This window comes from Uloborus diversus, chromosome 10 (genome assembly GCF_026930045.1).
Source record: "Uloborus diversus isolate 005 chromosome 10, Udiv.v.3.1, whole genome shotgun sequence".
NCBI classification, from domain to species: domain Eukaryota; kingdom Metazoa; phylum Arthropoda; class Arachnida; order Araneae; family Uloboridae; genus Uloborus; species Uloborus diversus.
In genome coordinates this window covers 111,876,479-111,898,699 of record NC_072740.1, presented here as the reverse complement: position 1 = coordinate 111,898,699, position 22,221 = coordinate 111,876,479, and the positions used below count along the sequence as shown (strand labels likewise).

The 22,221-nt window shown below is 34.8% G+C and overlaps 1 protein-coding gene across 1 annotated transcript in view; it reads right to left on the bottom strand.

The window, feature by feature from the left end:
• Nucleotides 1-363: 363 nt before the first annotated feature.
• The window catches only part of LOC129231133 (atrial natriuretic peptide receptor 2-like), a 33,763-nt gene continuing 11,905 nt past the window's right edge, over nt 364-22,221 (bottom strand). The window contains exons 6-18 of the mRNA XM_054865380.1: nt 21,197-21,476; nt 19,411-19,575; nt 18,739-18,892; nt 14,779-15,052; nt 14,409-14,666; nt 13,446-13,573; nt 10,954-11,177; nt 8,484-8,622; nt 6,237-6,474; nt 5,334-5,454; nt 3,763-4,029; nt 2,842-3,049; nt 364-979 (exon numbers count right to left, since the gene is read on the bottom strand). Coding sequence (XP_054721355.1) covers nt 568-979; nt 2,842-3,049; nt 3,763-4,029; nt 5,334-5,454; nt 6,237-6,474; nt 8,484-8,622; nt 10,954-11,177; nt 13,446-13,573; nt 14,409-14,666; nt 14,779-15,052; nt 18,739-18,892; nt 19,411-19,575; nt 21,197-21,476 — 2,868 coding nt within the window. The 3' untranslated portion in view covers nt 364-567. The remainder of the gene's footprint in view (nt 980-2,841; nt 3,050-3,762; nt 4,030-5,333; nt 5,455-6,236; nt 6,475-8,483; nt 8,623-10,953; nt 11,178-13,445; nt 13,574-14,408; nt 14,667-14,778; nt 15,053-18,738; nt 18,893-19,410; nt 19,576-21,196; nt 21,477-22,221) is intronic.

Here is a 22,221-nt window from a genome sequence, read left to right as displayed (position 1 = left end):
GAAGATGGTGACACCAGGGCTCTATTCAATGTGGAACTGTACCGGGAATTTAATTTTGCCTGGAGCACTCCAAGCCAAACGAATACTCGAGGGATCTTTTACATGCCGCATCATCATACGACATGGACTCTGTCGATTTTCTGCACATTCAAAATGCATGGACTGGAGCCAGGATGAGACCTGCGTCTTTGAGCGCAAGAGACTAGCGTCTAATTTGATTTACCGGTTTGTAAGAATAGATGATTTTTGAGCTGTGTCATTTTTCTGTTGCTGGAGTATGATTTCATGAAGTTCATATTTTTGTATGTCTAAAATGTAATGTTTCAATAACAAGAAACAGTCAGATACAAAACAGATGTTTATATGAGTCACTCTTTCGAAAATATATTCATCACAACTTTATCAGATCTATGAGTTACTACAACAACAACCAATTTTAAAATCAGCAGATGGTAAGCAGTAGCATAAAACCAAAAGACATATGTATACATGCAAAATAAGAAGTAGGCTTAAGTACTACTTCTTAAACACAAACAACAATTTCTGTCCTTAACTTACGTAGAATGTTTATAAGTAAGTTGACTGAAGCGGGATATCTGAACTTCGCTTTCTATACACATTTTTCTTGCTCTTCTTAAAACTTTCGTGGAAACTTTTAGCGGAAAACTTCACTCCTTTTGAACTATTCCCATTTTCGTTTGAAGATATTATCTGCAAGCAGTCCGTATTATCGAATAGATTCGGATCCATGGGTGGTCCACTTCTACGTCCTTGCCATACAGATGATAGGGAATGAATTCTGTTACGTTCGTGAATTTTAAACTCCACCTCTCCAGTGTCTTCGTTTTGAACACTAGCCATAGGCACGTCAAGACTTGGCGATATGAGTTCTGGATTAGTGCCCAGTATTTCAACAATTTCAGCTGCTTGCGGGCGTGACTCAGGTATTCTTTCCCAACATTGTAGCAACAAGTCATGCCTGAAATAGGAAAATTTATTTTGTTTTAATAAAATTTAGCTGCAGTAATTTACCGAGACAAGATAGTTGTAGAAAATTAAGATCGTGCCAACTGATTAACTACTTTTTTGGTCGTAACACACCAAACGCAGCCGAAGCTAAGACTATAGCGTTTATGGATGAACATCACTTTAGTAAATTATGTTGAAATTCTTTTAGTCTTTTGTGTACTCACACTGTCTAATCTTGGTGAACACAGCAAACATATAATGTGGGTCTGATAAGTTGAGCCATGACCTTTACAATGTTTACTTCTTCTTGGGGCATTAGGGAAGGGTAATTGACCCTGAGTTGAGTTGAGCTGAGTTACTTTCGTAGTAATTTTGTGAAAGTATTCCAACTCAAATCCCCGGCAATAACACTTCCCTTTTTCACTGAACTCCCCCGAAAGAAGTAAGCGATGTAAAGGCCATGGCATAACTTATTACAGCGACACTACATACACTACGAAAACTCTCAAAATAACTTGAACAAAATTTTGAAAATTTTCTGTTAAAATTTTGAGGATGTTCAACCAGTTTATAGGATAACGAAATATAACAAAATATTTCGTTAAGCCATCGCTGTTTTAAAAAGGGCGGGTGATACGCATTCATTTTACAGTCATTTTTTAAATAATTTCAATACAAAAAGCAGAAACAACTTTCTGCTCTCTGTTTCATGAGGCAAGCGGCTTGGTTACCGTGATCATCGTGAACACTATGGTGCTTTTGATTCATCTTCATTAGCAGTGATGCCAGTACCTATGATTCATCGTGCCAAATGCCTTGTGACGGTTAAAAGACATATCGATAGCACCCCCCCCCCCGTCTCAATTTATAAATACGAAATCTTTTAAAAATTAATTTATAATATTTAATTCATTCAGTTTGGCACAGATGAAATTCAAAGCTTTTTAGATGTCCTAAGAGTATCTAGAGGTCATAAAGCAGGATTATATAAGTTTTGGTTAAGTAGTTCATCTGACCAAAGAAGAGTCTCGGTGTATAACATTACTTGAAACGGATCAGAAAGGAAATCCATGTAGAACTTTAACCTAACAAAGCTCATTGCAACTAGAATAATTTAAACATCAGATTGGCAATTAGCTGTAATTTATTTTTATCACTGCTTAAGCGAAGCTGAAGTTTTTGTTCAAATCAGCGTGTCCTGAATGGATATGTGTTCTGAATTTAAACTGTGACTACCACCAAGCTTGAGCGAGGAGAAAACCACCACCGAGTGACGTCACACAGACATTCAAAGCACTCTTAACTACAAATTACCAAACGGTGCAGTGTGCACAGCTAAAGGCAGCCAAACATGTATATGTATAAAATTCTGCATTGTAAAAAAAAAATCCGAAGCTTTCCTCGAAAATAATGGGCAGCTAATGTTCCTAATTTCTGCAATAAAATTTCTAGCAAAAACCAGGAAAGCTCCCCTCTAAAAGTTAGTAAAAATCAAAAAAGCAAAACAGAACAGGCGCAACAGCCCATGAGGATCAAGGTCTACTGATCCTATTTCAGTTTTTCTTCACCAAGGGCTCGGCGGTGCAATTCAGATGTTCCGGTCAGATGATCAACCGAGCACGGAACCCCCCGGGTTTAGTTCTCAAGCATGCTCGGGACTTATTTTATAGACTCACATAAGGGATGAAAGGCTGAATCATCCTGATATAAACCTGGACTGTTGCTGAACAATTCAGAAATTTCTCCAATCAAAGCCATTCATATTTCTGGAACAACTCATGAACCTTCAGTTGATTTGATTATATGGATATTTATAACTTATAGTGATCTTTTATTGAACTAAAATTTATTGGTTGTTTTGTTTCTACTTACAGCTCAGGTTTGACTCCATTTGGAACACGAAGAGTGTGATGGTCTTTTATGTGCTCCAGTACTTGATTATTTGACAAACCTTGGTATGGGAAACTAGCAAATGTGATGATTTCATATAAAACTACACCATAGCTCCATACGTCAGACATCGGCGTGAACAATCCATCAATCAGACTTTCAGGAGCCATCCAGCGAATCGGAAGCATACCTAAAGAGACAATTTTGAAAATTACCAGATTAGTTTTTCGTGAAAAACTGTACGATTAATGCATAAATAAGTTTTAGTACAATTATAAAGTTCTCTGTTTTAGGTAGTAAGAGAAAATGACTTGCAGAGCGAATCTTGTACAGCGACAGTCTGAACAAATGCGTTTGCTATTATTTTTGCTCTTTGTATGAGTAGGACAGTCATGGGGAAAAAGTTAAACACTCCTTATTATTCGGTTGTTATACGTACTATGAAAGGAAAAAAAAATTACCAATCGAAATAAAAAAATTCGTTAAAATCGATTAAATAAAAATTTGATGAGCTATAATGTACAAAGTAAAATGAAGACAAAGCTTCAACCTTTTGTATAAAACTCTTAGTTTTTATTACTTAAACGAATTTTTGAGGTTAAACGTAGCCTTACTACCGAATTTGGTTGGATTCTCACCAGTAGAACAATAGGTGTGAACAGGATACACGTACAAAATGGTCCCACATTTTCAAGGTCAAAGTTTATCAATGAACGGAAAAGAATCGAATGAAACATCAAGATATTTCCAAAGAAAATTACTAAAGACACTTGCTCTAAAACACAAGTTTTACCTAATTAATAGAAAGTTTTGGGGGTTTGTTAAATGTGAATCAATTTTTTTCTTGGCTGAACATTCAGAGGACGAGTATTTTCAGTCATTAACTGAAACAAAATCACTTACCCTTTTTGTTGTACCTGTAGTAATCTGAATCATACATCGCTCTACACATTCCAAAATCCGCAATTTTGACAGATCGCGAGGAATTTACCAAGCAGTTCCTGCAGGCAAGATCTCTATGAACAAATTTCAAATCCGCTAAGTAGCTCAGACCTCTAGCTATATCTAAGGCCATATTAGTCAGTCTTTTATCCGATACTTCATCGTTGAACATTCTATCCTCTTGTGATGCTAGGTAGCGACGACTGAGTAAGTATGTTTTTAAATCACCTGTAAAAATGTTTTTGTTAGTTTCTTTGAAGCAAGAAATTCAATGTCAGTTCAACTCAATAAAGTGAAAATTCTGGTTATGATTTGAGAGGCCTTTCTTTCTCAATCAAAACTACTAAATATATAGCAAGATGAAGTGTATTATTTAATATGGTTTTAAAATCGAGTTTCGAAGCTTATGGCTTTAAAAGCGAATCGCAAGCAAAAGAGCTGGAAAATGTAAACAATATTTTTCACTATTTACAACAACTTTATAAAAGGTTATTCCGCTCTCCCTAAGAAAAAATATGTCTCGCTACTCTCTTTGTGTCTCACAGCAATTGCTGGGAGATGATTTTATTGGCTTCTTTGCATCATAAAAGAAACATACCAATACAGAGTCATATTTAAAAGCTCATGAGGACATTTAAAAATGGCACCAAATTGGGTTGCTAAAAAATGTATAAATTCAAAAACATTTTGCTTGTTCATTCACGAAAAATTTCAATTTATCATAATACGGGCTCGTTTTGCTAGAATAACTATTTCTAAAGATGTTCTGGAACAAATTAAAAGCGTATTTTTTTCTGAGAAAGATCCTTGGTTATCATTTTACATTTGAGGCAGTGAGAAGCAAAGGAATGTAAATAGACATTTTGAAATTTTGAGAAAAACGTAATTTAAAGGTTCGGTCCTAGGTAGGCTTTCATTGAAAAGTTCTTTAAAATCATGATAGATAGCAGCACCCACCAGGGCTACAAGTACTATCTCTGGCAACAAATCAGAGGAGAGGTTCACCTACCATTAGTTATCTCCAAGTTTTTAATTTCGGCACTTACATCCCTTTGCTTCTCACTGCCTCATTTGGTAAAATATCTTGTAGAAGTATATAATACTTGTATAGCCTATTCTAAGAGAGATAAAATTAATAGAATGTCTTAGAAATAGCATAGATTTCCTGTTTTTTCAAAAATGAAATCATTATGACAGCCTAATTCGCCCACTCGACATTAGAAAAATAGTAGTAAGTTATGAAATTGTGTAGTTTTGTTACACAAATCCTTGTAGAAGAATATATTATTTTCGTAGAATTGAAAATTTTTCAATTCTCTCTCTCTCTCACACACACACACACTATCCCATGCTTCTAAAAATCACCTATCCATCCCGAAATATCAATGTGTTGCTCATAAATGAGAGCTTAACTTCTTAGACCGTTTGTGCCAAAAGGAATTTTCTAGGAGAAGGGTAGTATTTGATTTATGTTGAGGTGATGTTTGGGTAAAGTTGATAAACTGTTCAATAGTGGAAAAAGATCAACTTACCGTAAAGCATGAATTCCATTACGGTATATACGGGTTCGCCCATAGTGCAAACTCCAACCAGCTTCACTATATTTATGTGAACGAACTGCTTCATGACTTCTGCTTCACTCAGAAAATCTAACTGAAGAAATGATATTATGTATAATAAATTAAATATTTTCTAAAAGTTTCAATGAAAAATAAGGTACAGGTATTAATAAAATTTGTTACTTCTGCATCCCATTAATTAAAACCTTGATTCATCTATAGTGGCATCAGTACGTAACTAACACAACACCACTAACCTTTTTTTTTAATTTAACCTAAGTTGTAGTTTTGTAATTTCAAATGTTATGCATATTTTTTGTTACAATCTTAATACAAATTGTTGTGAAGTACCGGGAAGCCTCATATTTTACAAAACTTGTCTGGTTGTAAAAATTTACGGAGTTGATGTAAAGGAGCGACTTAAGCAATTTAGCTCCTTAAACACAGCACTCTCGTCACTGCATAAATTTAGCATTTTAACAGCACTTCTTATATAGTATACATAAAAATTTTGAATTTCATTGTGTAGTTATGTTTCTAAAATTAAGAACACATTTGAAATTCAACTTCTCAATTCTTATAAGGTATGTATAAAATAAACCTGCTTACACAAAAGCATAATGAAGAAAAGAGACCGTAAGTGTAAAATCATTTTAATAAAGCATGGAAAAAGCAAAAGGCATATGGGTCCAAGTACTCCTAGATGCCAGGAATACTCCTAGCACATCTCAAATTTCTCGGGTCAGGAAAGTGTTACTGACCATGCACTGCTATTTGTTTTCGAGTCGTCAAGATGCATCCTACTCCTCTGAGATGTTCTGAAATATTTAACTGAGACATCTTGTATAAGAAAGATCTATAGGAAATTCTACTGACCTTTTCTTCAGGTTTGGCATCACTTTTTAGAGTCTTCACAGCAACAGCAATCCATCCATCAGCTTCAAGATACGCTTCACCACCGTAGACCGTTCCAAACGCCCCTTCTCCCAGCTTCCTGTTGATCACAATATGATCTCGTGGCATTTCCCACTCGTCCAGCGCAAGAACTCCAGGATTGGCCATTAAACCTAACTCTTTCATCCTTAGCTCTGTAAGTTTTATTCTTTGTTCATATCTGGAACAAAAGCTTCAGAAATAATTACTCATACGTACATTAGGCGGGATAGAAGATAAATGGCGATGTAATGGACTTATTGCTGTTGAAAACTAAAGAGTTGGCCATATTCTGCGGTTAACTAGCGATCGTTGTGTTTGCTGCCATGTTTGGTCAAAGTTTCATCGAAACTATTTATTTAGCTACATCACACGTTATGTTCTCTCTTTAAATTACTTTAAAACAAAACAAGCCATTAAACAATATCAAAAGATTCAATAAATGTAAAATTAAACACCAGATAAATAAACTAGTACAGTCGAACCCGCTAAATGGAATAGCCATTTTGCCACGAAAAAAAAATTCTAATAAGCGGGATAGTCCATTAACCGAGATCAAAATAACACATTACATTGGTTTGGTACATTGAAAATGTATTAAAATAAGCGGGAATTATATTAACCGATATTCTAATAAGCGGGCTTGACTGTAAAATAATCCGCCAGATGAATAAAACAAGCTATTAAATAATACTAACGGTTCGATAAATGTAAAATAGTCCTCCAACTAACCTAAACAGTATTAAAAGCTCCGTTAAATGGAAAATAGTCCACTAAAAATGTATCATGTAATTAATAAAATAGTAAAAGCTTCCTTAGAATGTAAAAGGATATAGCAAAAATACCGGTGACGTAAACGGTAACCTAAAGTCGGAAGTAAATTAGTTGCCAAGTTCCTTCTATTTAAGGGCCATAAACAAAATCTTCGAACTTAGATCAAATACTTGAGATGAAGTTATGAAATTTGATTTACCAGATATTTTATGAAACTAGGCATATTGGTTTCACCCCACTTAGTGCAGTGTTTCGTAAAGAAATTTTTTTCATCAAAAGGTTCACCAAGCTTGCAAACCGGAATATACTCTGAAATGTTCTTTTTTTTTTCGGGGTTGGTGGGGTGGAGGGAATTCGAGTTTTGCAAAGAAAATCTGTTTATACAAGTGATCAATCTTCTTTATACCCGTATGCTGCTTGCAGCAGGGTGTAAAGATTTCAATGGCTTGCCTAAGGATTTAGTTTAATACTTTTTTCCATGTTTGCTGGCCTTTCAATAACCACTAGTGTATCAAATGTAACTTATTACGTTTCAGTGTAACAACGAATTACAGGAGAAATTGAAAAAATTGGAATGTTGGATTTTTATTAATTGTAAGTTTAAAAAGATCAATTTTCAGCAATCAGATATCATGCTTTGTTCATAACATCCCGTTTTTTTAGCACTTGCATCTGTGAGGAGCTGTTCTCGAAAATAAAGAGTGTGAAGTCACAACTAAAACTGAAGTCACATAAAAGGCAATGTTGACAGATTAGTGAAAGAGAAATAATGTGAGATTTCTCAATCAAATGAAAAAAGACCTTTTTGATAATTTTAATTTATTTTTGTGACTTGTAACACACGTTTCAGATTTATTATTATTTTTTTAAATTCATGTTTCACTTTTTCAGTTATAAACTACGAGTACGTGTTGAATGCCGATTTTCATTGTAACTTTCAAACTAGCTGAAAAGGTATTTTAAAAATTAACATTGCATTCCTCTAAATTGAAGTATTTTAGTAGTTTAATCAATGGGGTCAGCCAGCCCTTCCACAGTAAAAATTTGATCCTTTTTATAAAATGAAGTTGATTTTAGCCAACTTTTTGTGAAGAACAAAAAGTAGACGTTTAATGAAGCTTGACTACAGATTTTAATGGCTTATTAGAGCTTTTTAACTCAAAACAAAAAAGAATAAATACATTAAGAAATAAAAATTAAAGAAAAGAGTATCCTTTTGAATTTAGTTGCTTCGTAGTAGCTTTAGGAATAATCTAATTTTATGTCAATAGCACAATATGAAGTAAAAACTGCCCTAAAATACTTCCCCTGAACTGAAAATGGCGTAGTTTTTTTTATACTTTCAGAATTACTAAGTATAGAATAGAGCTAATATTTACAAGAAAGAGTTATGAATCAAAATGGCTTAAAACATACCTGTGCTTGCAAAAGAAAACGAAAGCAAGGAAAACTACTGCAAAGGACGCGACTCCAACAATATTTGCAATCACAACAGCTGTTTCGCAATTAACATTGAACAATCTTCGGAATCCTTCAATTGAGCACTTAACACCATCTAAATAGGATTCAAAATCATATCTTACAAAACGGAAAGCAATATTATTCAAATTAAATAAATGCCTAAGCACTAAAAAGTTAGAATATAGACCAAGAAACGTGTTTTGAGGTTACAAGGAACACTATTTTCAATGAAAAGGATGTGATATTGCTAATGTCTTTATATTCACAAACTCAAATGTTTTGCATTGAAAAACGGGCTCCTTTCCATAATGAAGCATCTATCTGAATATTTTTGCGTTTTTTTTAAACACTGTTGTTTATATTTCCATAACATTATTTCTTAATTTGCTACTGAAAAAAATTGTAAATTATCAAACATCTACAATGTTGACACAGTTCTACAATTATGATCCAAATTTCCATGAATATGTAATCTTAACTCATTCCAGGATTCTGAACCACAGTTGTATTGCTGCATAAAAATCAGAAAAGAAAACGACGTTTATTTTAGCATGATAGATCGTAGCATCAAGTATATAGCTTCACTAGGGTGTTCTTTGTGAGTACGACATAACTTCCTTAATACATCATCAAACATCCTAAGAAGGACAGAATTTCGAAATTTTTTTTAGTTTTTGAGAAAAATGAGCAGTGATATTTTGGCTGTTTCGAAAAATTATAGTTAAGAAAACCGGATTTTTCAAATCCTGCTGTCGAGCGCGAATGCTTCGGATGGATTAGCTAAATATTTAGAAAATGAAAGGCGCACTCAAGACCATGCAAAGTGTACTTTCCTTCCATTCAGCTTTATGTGTGAAAAAGAGAAGAAACGCATTGTTAAAAATGCAAAGCTTGAGCATTACAGGCATTTTGAAATTTTAAGCTATTGACAAAGGGTAACAAATTTAATTTGTAACCCCCCTAGAAATTATTGAGGGGAGCTTCGCCTTCTTACAGTCATTGGTTTGAGCTGTATTTCCAATTCTTGTATGTTAATATACAGGGTGTTTCAGTTAACTGTTTCAGATTTCCTAAGAGGAGGGGGTGCGTCGTGACGACTCGAAATCATATATCAATGTGGAGTCGGAAATGCTTTCCTGACCCGAAAAATTTAAGATATGCCTAAAGTATTCCCGATTGTTCGGAATTCCATGCGCCGAAGATGTGAGGTTTGCATTGTAGCCCGTGGAAAAAAACTTCTAACTTTGACCGATGCACCTTTTGCTTTTTTACATGTGTTATTGTAAATACTTTTCACTTGCGGTCTCTTTTCTTTATGGTGCTTCTGTGTAGATCACCGCATCAGGAACCCATTTCCGGCCACACATTGCTGTATGATTTCAAGTCGTCTCGATGCACCCTACGCCTGTGAGCAGTTCAAAAAAGTTAACTGAAACACCCTGTACATAAGGTTGCTTAACCTTTACTTAACCTTTAAACGTAATTCATGTAAAGATTACGTGACCAACGCAATTTCCTCACTTCGTCCCCACAAAAAAAATTCTCGCTACAGTAGTGGTTATCCTTAAAGGTTAAAGCAAGCTGTTCTCTTATTCCTATATCATTTTAAAAGGTTTTGAATTGACTTTTCAAAACGCCACGAACATGTGTGTAATGCATCTGCTAAGTATGACTTTTGCGTTTGAATGTTTATGATTTAAAAAAATATATATATATACACAGGGTCTGATTACTGGATAAGTTAACTAGGGCATGGCCTAGAGCTCCTACTTTTAGGGGTCCCAAATTGCTAAAATTACTTTAGCCAATGGCAAAAATTGTTGGGTTTAACTATAGGAGGACTCCAAAAAACTGTTTGGCCTAGGAAGCGCATAAACTCTTAATCAGGCCCTGATTATACATGAGTATATTTTGAAAAAATGGCCATGATCCTTCCAGAACAACCGGTTATTTCAATTCATAACTAAAAGACTTTCTACCGCTTACGTGTTGAGTCTGAGGAAGAGCTCGACAGATACAGATCGCGAATTCACCGTAGAGTATAGATTTTTGAGCTGGCACCTAAGAGTTTGGGAGCTATTTTGCATTCTCTTTTTTTATGAATATTATAATTTAATAACTATTGCATAAACGGATAATGTAATTTTTTTTTCTTTTTTTTTTTGTTTGACGTTATAACTTGTAAGTTTAAAAATATGTTTTGAATTCAATTATAGAGTTTAAAAAGCGTATGAACAGTCCTACAAAGTTTTAGTCGAGCATAAATTACGATATAATGCCAACATTAAGAAAACGAAGGCTAAGCTTCTAACGTTTTCACCTAGCACCTAGATTTTAAGAGAACTTGTTATCACCTGGATTAACTTGACACACAAGATGTTTACTTTGTGCACTAAGTAGCAATAAAATACTGATGTATACTCACCGGGGCTTCCATCTGGTGGCTTTTTACCATTAGGAGTCAGCCAGACTATTTTCGTCTCATTCAATTCTAGTGTTTCTGTAGCTGGATCATATATGCCAACAATAGTGCTTGTCTGATTGAGCCATTGCAAGACCAGGACATCAGCCACTCTGCCTGATCCCTCGAATTGCACAGGACCCGTGACGCCAACGAAATAGGTATCATTTATGAGCTCCACCATCCTCCTAGAACATTGCCAAGCAAGATTCTGTATCAAAATCATGCATTCTTAGTAATTGTTGTGATTGTTCAGTAGTTCAGCGTAAAAAAAAACTATTTAATATGCTTACCACGGAGCCACACGTACAATAATGATAAAAAAATTATAAATAAATAAGTAGAAATTAAAAGAGAATATTGAGACATTTTTTGATTCAAAAATTATTTCCCATTGTGCCCCCGACATCGAGATATAAGGTTTTAAAGCCGACCAAAATTTCAAGAAAAGCGCCAAACTTAAAGACTTGGCGAGTAATTGAACGTCTGCATGCGGAAAGACATCTATCTGCCTTACAGCAGAAACTAGTAAAGAGTGGGAGCAAGTTCAATCAGTGGCTTAGCAAAAACTGAAGCAAAGACCCCAAGTTACATGACTCAACAATGACGAATGGTTGACACGTTTTGCGTGAAACTAAAAAAAGAAACCTGATTTCTTCCAATACTTTGCTTTAAAATCTATCACGTGGCTTGAGTTCTTTGCTTCACGAATGAAAGTCTTCACTTCCTCCATTTTATCTCTTCTCAATGCTATCTGAAGAATGTTAAAGATAACTTCCATTACTCTTCAAAACTCGCTAAACTTGGCCAAATTTTCTAAAAACTTCGGCTGATTTTAAACGGGGGATACGAGGGCAAATAATTTAGATCTGGAACCATGCTCTTTTGATTGCAACTTAGATTTTTTCGTTATTGTACTACAGTATAGTTTCTCGGCTAGTATATGCTTGTATCAAACGTTTATTTGTTGCAAAATTTCTGAGGAGAAAATTTTCTATTGTGCTCTTAACCCCCATTTTAGGTAATTTTCCAGTTGTTTCTTGATTTATTTTTTCGGCATTTTTAATATTATATTTGTATTTGTAACTTGGGATTTGAATATTTCGGGAGTTTTTATTCATTTAATTACTAAGAAATGGTTCTGCTAGATTCTTCGGTGTAATTTAAACTATGGTGCTTCAATAGCTTCTCATTGTTCAATTCACTGAGCTTCTTTTCTTATCGCTTTTTGTTAATCCCATCCCCCCCCAAAAAAAAAAAAATTAAGGTTTTTCTGTTCTCAACTCTAAGATTTTATCTGATATGTTTGCATTCTTCAGATCTTTTTCAATCAAAAGAAAGTTTCTAATAATCCTGTAACACGTAAACGCATTTAAAAAAAATTCTACTTTTGATGTTGAACCTAATTTAACCAAACGTTTTTTCACAACAACTTACTGCGTAAAAAATAACCTCATATGACATTAGCAATGCTGTAAAAAAATTTAGAAGAAACAAAACAACGAGACATAATTGAAGGCTCGGAGCAAGAATGTGGTATGCCACATAATGTGAATTTTTCAGTAGGTCAACTTCCAACATTTAAAAATATTTGTAGAATTTTTCAGAGGCATTATATATTCTATATTCTGCAATATTAAAACCAGATATGTTTTTCTCCAAATGATATAATCCATTGTCATGTTCATTTCAATTTTAGTTATGAGAAACAAAAATTTTGATCAAAAAGTCACTCCTTGTGGCTTGTCACATTTCTGCCCCGAGCCCTTCAATTGCTTTAACATGCGTTTCTCATGTGTAAATGATAACCAACACTTGAAATGATATGCTAGATTTAGATTTTTTTCATCTGAGAAAGATTCAGGAGGGTTAAGTTGCATGCCTTAATAAGTTAAGGGTGATTCTTGAAGATGTTCTTACAATTTTTATCAGTAGGTTATTTTTACAATTTTTCACAATAATCTTTACGTTAACTAACATACAATGTCTATGGCGTAGGATTGATATGATTCGCCTTAATGAAACAACATGACGTTTGACATTCACAATTGCTATTCACTTTAATTTCATGTTGAAATATTTCAGTAAAATACCTTTTCCTTCAATTGTTGATATTCGAAGTAAAAAATACTGATTTATTTTAAACATTAATTATATACTATCTTTTTTTTTAAATCCGAGTAAAAGTATTGCATAGTGCGGCTCTGGAAAAAGATCTTTGTCTTTGGCTAGCTCAATTTAGCTTAGATTGAAAAAAGAAATTCTTAGGTTGTGCTGCTGCGCCAACAATTGCTATTGGCAACTCCTCTTCCCTATTTTAACAGATGGAATCCTTTAAATTTTAATTGATCGAAAGTCTTTTACCCAGAACCTGACTATAATTCTATTGATTTCGTTGGTAATATTGGTAAAGTTTGAATACGATTGGTCTAAATAAATAAAGTGACAAACCGTACGTAGCTGTTTTTTCAGAATGAAGATTTGCTACACTGGAGTTGTACTCTTTGAATAGCGAGTCTAAAGCCAAGGCATAGACCCAAACAGCATCATATGCATAACCACCATAGCGGCTCATGTCTTTTCCCTGTAAATGACATCATTACACATTAGGTGATTTTGCTTTGGAATAATTAGTAAAATTTAAAAAAAAGATAAAAACTCTGCAAAAAACATTGTTTTATGTATAGAGAAATACAGATGGAAAAAATAAGCTCATAACATAGTACATAATCCAGTTCTTCGGCACATTTATAGCGAAAGAATGTGGCAAAAACATATTCAAAAGGGAAAAAAATATTTTGGTACCCATTGGTATTATTTTTCAAAATATTTTTTAAATAAAAGAGCAATGGTTAATCTTGAAAGGAAAATCATTTTGTTGTACTTATGTTTTTTTTTTTTTATGTTTGCAACTCATATATAAGGCACTTTTTTTGTATGATGTTCAGGGATATTTTTTTAGAATGTATTTCATGAATCATACGTTATATCATGTGTTTCAGAATGAGTTCATATTTTCTCTTAAGTACATGTGATTTAAATATCAGGTTTAAAAGCTTGTTCAAAAAGGCCCACTTGTTTGTAACACTACTAAATATGATGAAATATAATGTCAGTTTAAAAGACAAAATGGAATACAAATATTTAACAGCTGGACATTTATGGCTATAACACAGCTAATTCATTCCATTGACGTAATAAAAAAAAACAATAGTGCTTTTTATTTCATTTGATTTTCATTAGTAATCTGATTTATAAATCTCAATAAATAAACTGTTCTTGAAACGGGTAAGCGTTTTTCTGGTTAATCATGAGGTATTTTATTAGTAAAAAATTATCATCGTTACGTTGTTAAAAACAAAAAAATCGACCCCAAGCATAACAGTAGCGGAAAAAAACGCAAAACACGCAGTACCAACCTCTTCCTTCGTCAAGTTTCCATATTGATTTAGCCACTCCCCGACTGTCTTTCCTTCTTGCATCACAGTATCATTGTCAGCATAAAATTTGTAAGATAAACTTAAATGACCATTTATGGCTTCAATCATTTGTTCTGTAGTACAGTTCACCGTTTCACGCTCTTCGAAAGGTTCAGAATTGAGAGTACCTTTCTTAAACCAGTCTTCTGAAAACCAAGGTGGGAGAAACCAAACAAATCCGTTTTCAGCTGTCATCCCCTAAAACAATTTGCATACTTCAATAGCATATTGCAACTCGGCAGCAGAAGTGACACAACACTTTAAAGAAAAGTCAGCATTTGTGAAAATCAAGGTTAGAAAAGATACTTACCTGGTGGTAAGCCGCACACATGACAAATCGAGCAGCATAATCGTAGAAATCTCCAATGATTATTCTTGCTGATTTGTTCTTTAGATCTTTTAAATACTTTTCCATTGATGAAAGTTTGTCTCTAGGAAACTTTTTATTATCAATGAACTCCATATTTTCACTCAACATCAACTCTTGAAGACGGGATAGGTATTCTGGATATTTCTGACCATCTTCAGTCAACGCAGCGATTCTTTGATACCCCAGTCTTTTGAAAAGACTCAAATACACAAAGCTAGAGTTTAATAAAAAGTATCAATATTTAAAACACGGAGGATTAAAAAATCAATCAATACATTAATCAAGAATGTAACCGCATATTGTAAATATATATTTGTCATGCAACTAAACATTTCTTATTTAGAACTAGGTTCGATAGAGTCTACTAATCTTCTGAAAACCAGGTAAACCGAATCAACCCATCTTGTTCCCCAATAAATTGTTGGTCCGTAAAGGTCATATAATGACTGCCAAAAGTAGCATTACTAACACAGGGTGCGTCACAATCCCCCCGGGGGGGGTGGAAGGCTTATTTAAACGAACATATTATCAGAATGAGAGCATATTTTCACTACAGGTGATTTAAATGTCAGGTTTAAAAACTTGTTCAAACAGGTCCACATGTTTGTAACACTACTAAATCAATATAATTGATTGTTGCTGCAATCAATTAAATTGCAGCAACAACGTTGGCATTACTGGAGAAAGAAACTTGACTCGTTTTGCTTCACGAATGTTTGGTATGTGAACCTTTTGTGATTCGGCAGATATCAAGTCTAAATTATAGTTCTTGTTTCACTCTCTGTAACCTGTCATAATCAATGGTGGCAAATGCAGTTGTGATCCTTTGGCGTAAATTTCGCAAACCACGTGGCGTAGAAGGCATAAGTTGTGATCTTTGATGCAAACTCGGAAAAATCATGTGGAGTTAGGACCGTAGAATGCGGTGGAGATGGAAGAAGGCGATTTTCGTCGTCAGAACCTCCGTCCAATGCAACGACCAGGGTGCTCGTTATCTAAAAAATGGCGAACTTCAGTTAGATAATGGAGGAGTAGCCCATCTTGATGGAAAATGAATGACCATTGTTCATGACATGTTACAGACAGTGAAACAAGAATTAGACTTTAGACTTGCCGCATCACAAAAGGTGGACAGATGGAACATTTGTGAAACAAAACTTCTAGAATTTATTTGTCCAGCAAAGTCAGCGTTCAAGAAATACACCGCCAGCTCAGTCATTCCTTCAGTAACTTACTGAAAAAGTCAACGTTGTTGATGTATTGGTAATATGTTTGTTTTAATAATCCTTCCAATCCCGGAGGGAACTGTGACACGCCCAGTATGTTAATTGACTTTGTTATTTTGCTTCTCCAGAGAAGCAATTTATGAAGTTTTTCCGACAAAATGGGTGTAATTTGACTTCAGTGACCAAATATGATCCTTAGGAACTACCATGAGCGTATTTGAAGGTCTTCCCTCGGGACATTCTACTTACACTTCATTGCTGAAACACTAGCCCAAAATAACGACACCGTTACAGCCATCTATACATTTTTTTAAATGTCTAACGTTCTTTTGGCACCTATATGTTTTTAAATCTGTTGTTTTTTCTTTGGTCATAGAAGGAGTTAGAATCATTTGTCAAAAGTATAATGTTTGGTAGCAAACAGAAGAGAGGCCACAGAGCTGATCTCCTTCCTTTACCTCTTCAGATTTCTAGATTTTATACGGTTTGAAACATCTCGAAAACTGGAAATCGCTGGGATGATCTGGAAGCACGTTTACACAGCTTTGAATAAAATGCCGTATGTTATCTTCATTTCAAACTGCGACAAAATTTCATTGTACATTAAAATTTTTAAATACTCTCTAATAGAAATATTAAAAAAGCACGTAAACTTTCTATCAGTTCCGACAGTTAGTTTTCTCTTGCTAGACTATTTTTTTTTATCTCTCCATTAGTGTTATATAAAAGTCATTCAGTTTTGATAAATCTAGAGTTTTCCAGCAGTTTTTGGCTTTACAACTCTTAATTCCGATTAATGAGAAAATGGCTAAAATTTTGATAGAGTAAAATTCCATATAGTGGATTGATGATAAATGTTATTACTACAGTGTAAAAAAATTCCGAAACGTTACTGATTATTTCCGTGGAACGTTACAGGTTTTTATCTATTTCCCCGTAAAATCAAGTACATTTGCAAAAGAGTTTCCAGAATGCAGACTCCTCACTGGCGTGAAAAATATTTTAGCTACCAGTTTAAAGATTAACTGAACGTATTTATTAAGTGTATTGTCTTTAGTTCGATTACGGCTTGTCCAAATCGACTAAGCTCCCAATGGGAGCGAATAAGGCTCTAGATAACTGCAGCTTCGCGAGACAAGAATTGCAGGCAAAGGAAATGCTTAGTTCTTACTTGCATCTCTGCCATGAGTGCAGTAACGCTTCTGAGTTTTCTTCGTAACTCTGGAAGAATATAACCAATTACATTAAACCTACCGAATTTCCCTTGAAGGCAGACAGCTTTAACCTTAGAGATCTCCATACTCTTCAGAAAGGCTCAAGGATAATTTCAGGAAGGTTACTAACTTTTAACGGAAAACGTTCCTGGTTTTTGCAAGATACTTTACTGGCAAAAATTGAGCACCTCAGCTGCCCATTATTTTCCATTATTTTCTGCTAAAATTCAGTAACCTTTCTGAAATTATCCGAAATGCTCCAGTTTAAAGCCAGTCGTGTCTCTGGAACTTAAGAATAAACTTATGTTGGTTTAATATAACAGCTAGGCACCTTCCTGATTTATCAAGAAAGTTTCACTAGCAGTATTGCAAGCATGGCCAAAGCTAAGACAGATTTGCAAGTAAGTATCAAGAATTTTACTTTCCTGCAAAGATACGAAATGTGCGATTACGTCCACAGACTTAATCGCTCCATTTGGGAGCTTAATAAGTCTGGACGGACCGTAATCGAACAGAAGTCAATACACTTTATAAATACGCTTAGTTAATTTTTAAACTAAGAGCTAAAAGTATTTTTCACAACAGTGAGAAGTCTGCATTCGAGCAACTTGTAGCAATCCAGGAAACTTTTTGACGATGATACTTGATTTTTCCAGGAAGTGGATAAAAACCATTGAAATCCCGAAACGTTACGCGGAAATACTCAGTAACGTTTCGGAATTTTTTCAGTGTATGTTTGAGACTTAAAAAATCGCTTAAAACTCCCATTGTTCTCCCATGCTTTTTTGAGTTGCATCACCTTCGCTGCCGGGGTGCTATGTGGTGAAGAATGATACACTGTAAAAACGATTCAGAAACGTTCCTGGAAAATAATAGGCAGCTGATGTGCCCATTTTCAGCCAGTAACATATCTCGCAAAAACCAGGAAAGTTTTTCCCTTAAACTCAGTAACCTTCTTGAAATTATCCTGACACCTTCACGTTTAGAGTCAGTCGTGTCTCTAGAATTCAAAGGATTTTTTTGAGATAAGAATAAAATAACAGCTCCAGAAGCAGTATTAAGCCGGAACTGCAAGTCATGATTGCAATTCTTGCAAAGTTCAGTAGTCCAAAGAATTATTCGCTCCCTTTGAGAGCTTAATTAGTCAGGACGAGCCGTAATTGAATTAAAGTCGATACACCTTATAAATACTCTCAGTTAATCTTTAAACTGGGAGCTATAAATATTTTTTACAACAGAGAGAAGTCTGCATTCCTGCAACTTGTAGCCATTTAGGAAACTTTTTGACAATGATACTTGATATTTCCAGGAAGTGGATGAAAACCATTAAAATCCCGAAACGTTACACGGAAATACTCAGTAACGTGTCTGAAATTTTTTACAGTGTAGTAACTATAGGATAAGAAAAAATATAATTAAAAATATATATATATAAATATATAAATTTAAAACTGTCTTACCGAAATTGGTTATTTTCAGGTATGGTACGAAAGAAATACGGATATTTATCCCGATCGTCGAAAAACGCTCCTTCAGCACTGTAGCTAATTATAAGTGTTTTGAAGTGTTTAGCGACACCAGCAATTGGCTCAACAGTGTCGGAACAAGCAGGTCCTGGAAAAAATTGCAACAATGATTGGGAAATTTGAAAGAATATGGGCACAATTAGATAGTTCCTTAAAATATAACAATATAAAATGAAAACAACCAAACACACACTTAATTGATAGTATATACGTTTATTATACGTGTATTATACGTTAGTAAAAAAGTTCAAGGTCTAAACTAAAACTTGATCAGAATAACTTCTTACCTAAGATACCAACCTTGACCCTGTAAGTATCATTTGTCAAGTAATGAATAAAACTCTTCATCACTAAATCAACTGAGTAATCAGCAGAGTATAATTTATTTTTACTTATTTTCTTTATAAAAAATGTTCAAGCTATAGTCTAAACTAAAACTTGATCAAAATCCCTTCTTACCTAAGATACAAACCATGGTCCTATAAGTATCATTCGTCACGTATTGGAATAAAACTGTTCATCGAGTAATTTATTTTTACTCATTTTTTAGTAAAAAATGTTCAAGCTGTTGTTTAATCTAAGACTTGATCAAAAATCTCTTCTTACCTAAAATACCAACCATGGTCCTGTACGTATCATTCGTCACGTATTGAATAAAACTGTTCATCACTTGATCAGCTGAGCAATGACCATCCCGCTCTAAAATTTTCAAGTTGTAGTTGACCAGTAAAGTTTTGTTATTATTTACAGCATCGGCAGCCAGACGTGCAGCTGAAATTTGAAACAAATCATAATTTTAAAAAGTTGAGCTCTCAGTAGAGACAAAATAAACGATATCAAGAACAAAAAAGGTTTGGTCTGAATATAGATATTAAAGGTTTTAAAAAATGAATTAAGTCTGACTTTATGGCAAATGAGAACTAAGACTTCAAAATGCTGGCATAATTGTTTTAAAAAATTTTAAGGATACGTAAATTATAATCTGCTTTTTTGTTAGCTTTATAGTTAAAGAAAATTATAAGAAATCTGAAAAGTTCATTAAAACAATAATTGTTCTGCCAACGTGGACTCGAACTCACGAGCATCACATATTCAACACGAACTGAGCCGACGGATTTAATTTTGGGTAAACTTTGAATTAAACTATAATGCGTTATAAAATAAAAACAAAATATAAATAGGGTTTTTTTTTCGAAAAAACAACCAAATGAGAATTTTCTCTTAATTTTTCACCGAAATCAGAAAAAAATCTTTAAAATGATGGCTTCTTGTGAAGTTTGATGAAGTATGCGGGGACTTATGGTGTTGTCTCAAAAAACACCTTTGAGAAATAATATAAACTAGGAGCTCAGCCCCCTGATCGCTTAGCTCGCCAACCCTGTTTGCCATCCGCGGTGACTCAATGCCGCCTCCGGCTGGTGACGATTGATGATTTCAATGCTTTAACTCCTGGATGTCCGGCCACTTACGGTTTAAACGGGTGAGACAGAGTGGAATGGCTTTCCCTGGATGTCTTATATCCAACGGTACTAGCATTGACCTGTTACATATTGACAGTCCGGAAGGGATAGGGTTAAAGACACATTAGCACAGGCTTTAAAAGTATAGGGTAAAGAATCCGCCCCTGCTCGCTTCTCTTGCCAAACCCTCTTCGCAGCCAGCGGTGACTGAAAGTAGTTGATTTTAATGCTTTTACACCTAGATGTTCTCAGTATATCCCGGACGTCCGGTCCTTTCAGGCTTAGAAGGGTCAGACAAGGTGGAAAGGCTTCCTCTAGCTGTCCTGTATCCAATGGCACTAATATTGACCTGGTAGACATTTACAGTCCGGAGGAGATAGGGTTATAAGAGCACACACGTAGACACATACACCGACAAAGACATTGACACACACAGACAGACACGCGCAGTTTTTAATAGCATAGATTAAACTTTTGGAATAGTGGCAGCATCATTGTTGGCAGTCAACGGAAGACACTAAATCATCAAATTTGTAGAACGTTAGAAAGATAGTAGAAGCGATCGGCAAAGTAAGACATCCATATTTGTCGCATTAGCGGGGTATTTAGAGATTGCAAGCCGTTAAAAATTATTCCTTTTCAGCGAGTTTAATGTGCAAATAAACAAAAATAAAAACTTGCTTCGCAAACTATTCGTTATAAAAAGCTTCCCTTTTCTTGTTTTAAACGAGTTTTTAAGTGAACTCGTCCGAAAACGAATACCAAAGATCCTGAGGTCAATAGGTAAAAATTACTCAATCGTTTTCTTGTGACTTTGTACCATTAAATGGTGTACAATTCAACTGAATGGTTTTTGTACTAGGAATAAGATAATTAACCAACACTAAAACTAACCAAAAGTCAATTTATTGAATTATTCTGAATATACGTACCAGTAAGAACACCATTCTGTTTCCAATACGAGCTTTTAAGTGGAAATATGCCTCCAAGGTATAAAGTTGTTTTGTTTTTCACATCACCAGGAATCCATTGATCCCAAATTACAATCTTATCCTTGACCCATTCGCAAGCAGCATCTTCTATTTCAAGACCACGTTGTTTGAGGTTGTGATATCGCTTAAGTAGTTCCAAATATTCATCTTGTTTGAACTGCATTTTTTGCAGAACGTGAAATGCCTGTGGTGCATTAGATTTTATGGTTGACCACACTACCTGCAAAAATGAACATATAATTAGCAAACCAGATAATGATTTATGTTGTGGAGAAAAGTAACACAGTCCAGCAAAAAGAAAAAAAATGTTGATTTTGATAGATTTTGGGACGTTCATCTCCCGAAAAATGTTCAAAACATTTCAGCACACTCCATTTATTTACGAAATGAACATTTTGATTTTCGTTGCCACCAATCGATTGTGTCATCATGAAGTAAGGGGATGAGCATACTGTCCATCTCCGAGAAGTTGAGCTATGTCCTTGAGCATGTCCAGTTCTTTCAAGGGAGAGCAATCAGTTAGAAGAGGAATTGTTAGGCGCAGAGTTGGGCTACCATTGCAACCCTTTTATAGGCCCGAAAATCCTGTACCGCTTGCTGCGTCTTACCTGAATTATATTGTTTGCCAAATAACACTGCAAACTAAATCCGCAAGTTCTTGAGCCGTTTTTCCTCACCCTTATTTCAGCAAATGGAATCGTTTAATCGGTCGGGCAGCAGAGTTCAACTTGCCAGAAGTAGACAGTATACACTGGTGTGCAAAAATTAAGGACGAAGTCGAAAAAATAGCATATCAGCTGAACGAAGAGGCAGAGCGGACAGAAAGACCAATCAGGAGACTAAGTAAGGTGATGTACGGTAGCACATGCGCGGTCAGTCAACGGGACCCGTTATTGTAACGAGATTCTTCTTCCATATGTGCGTCTTTTTAGAGGCGCTATGGGTCCGCAGTTCCTTTTCATGGA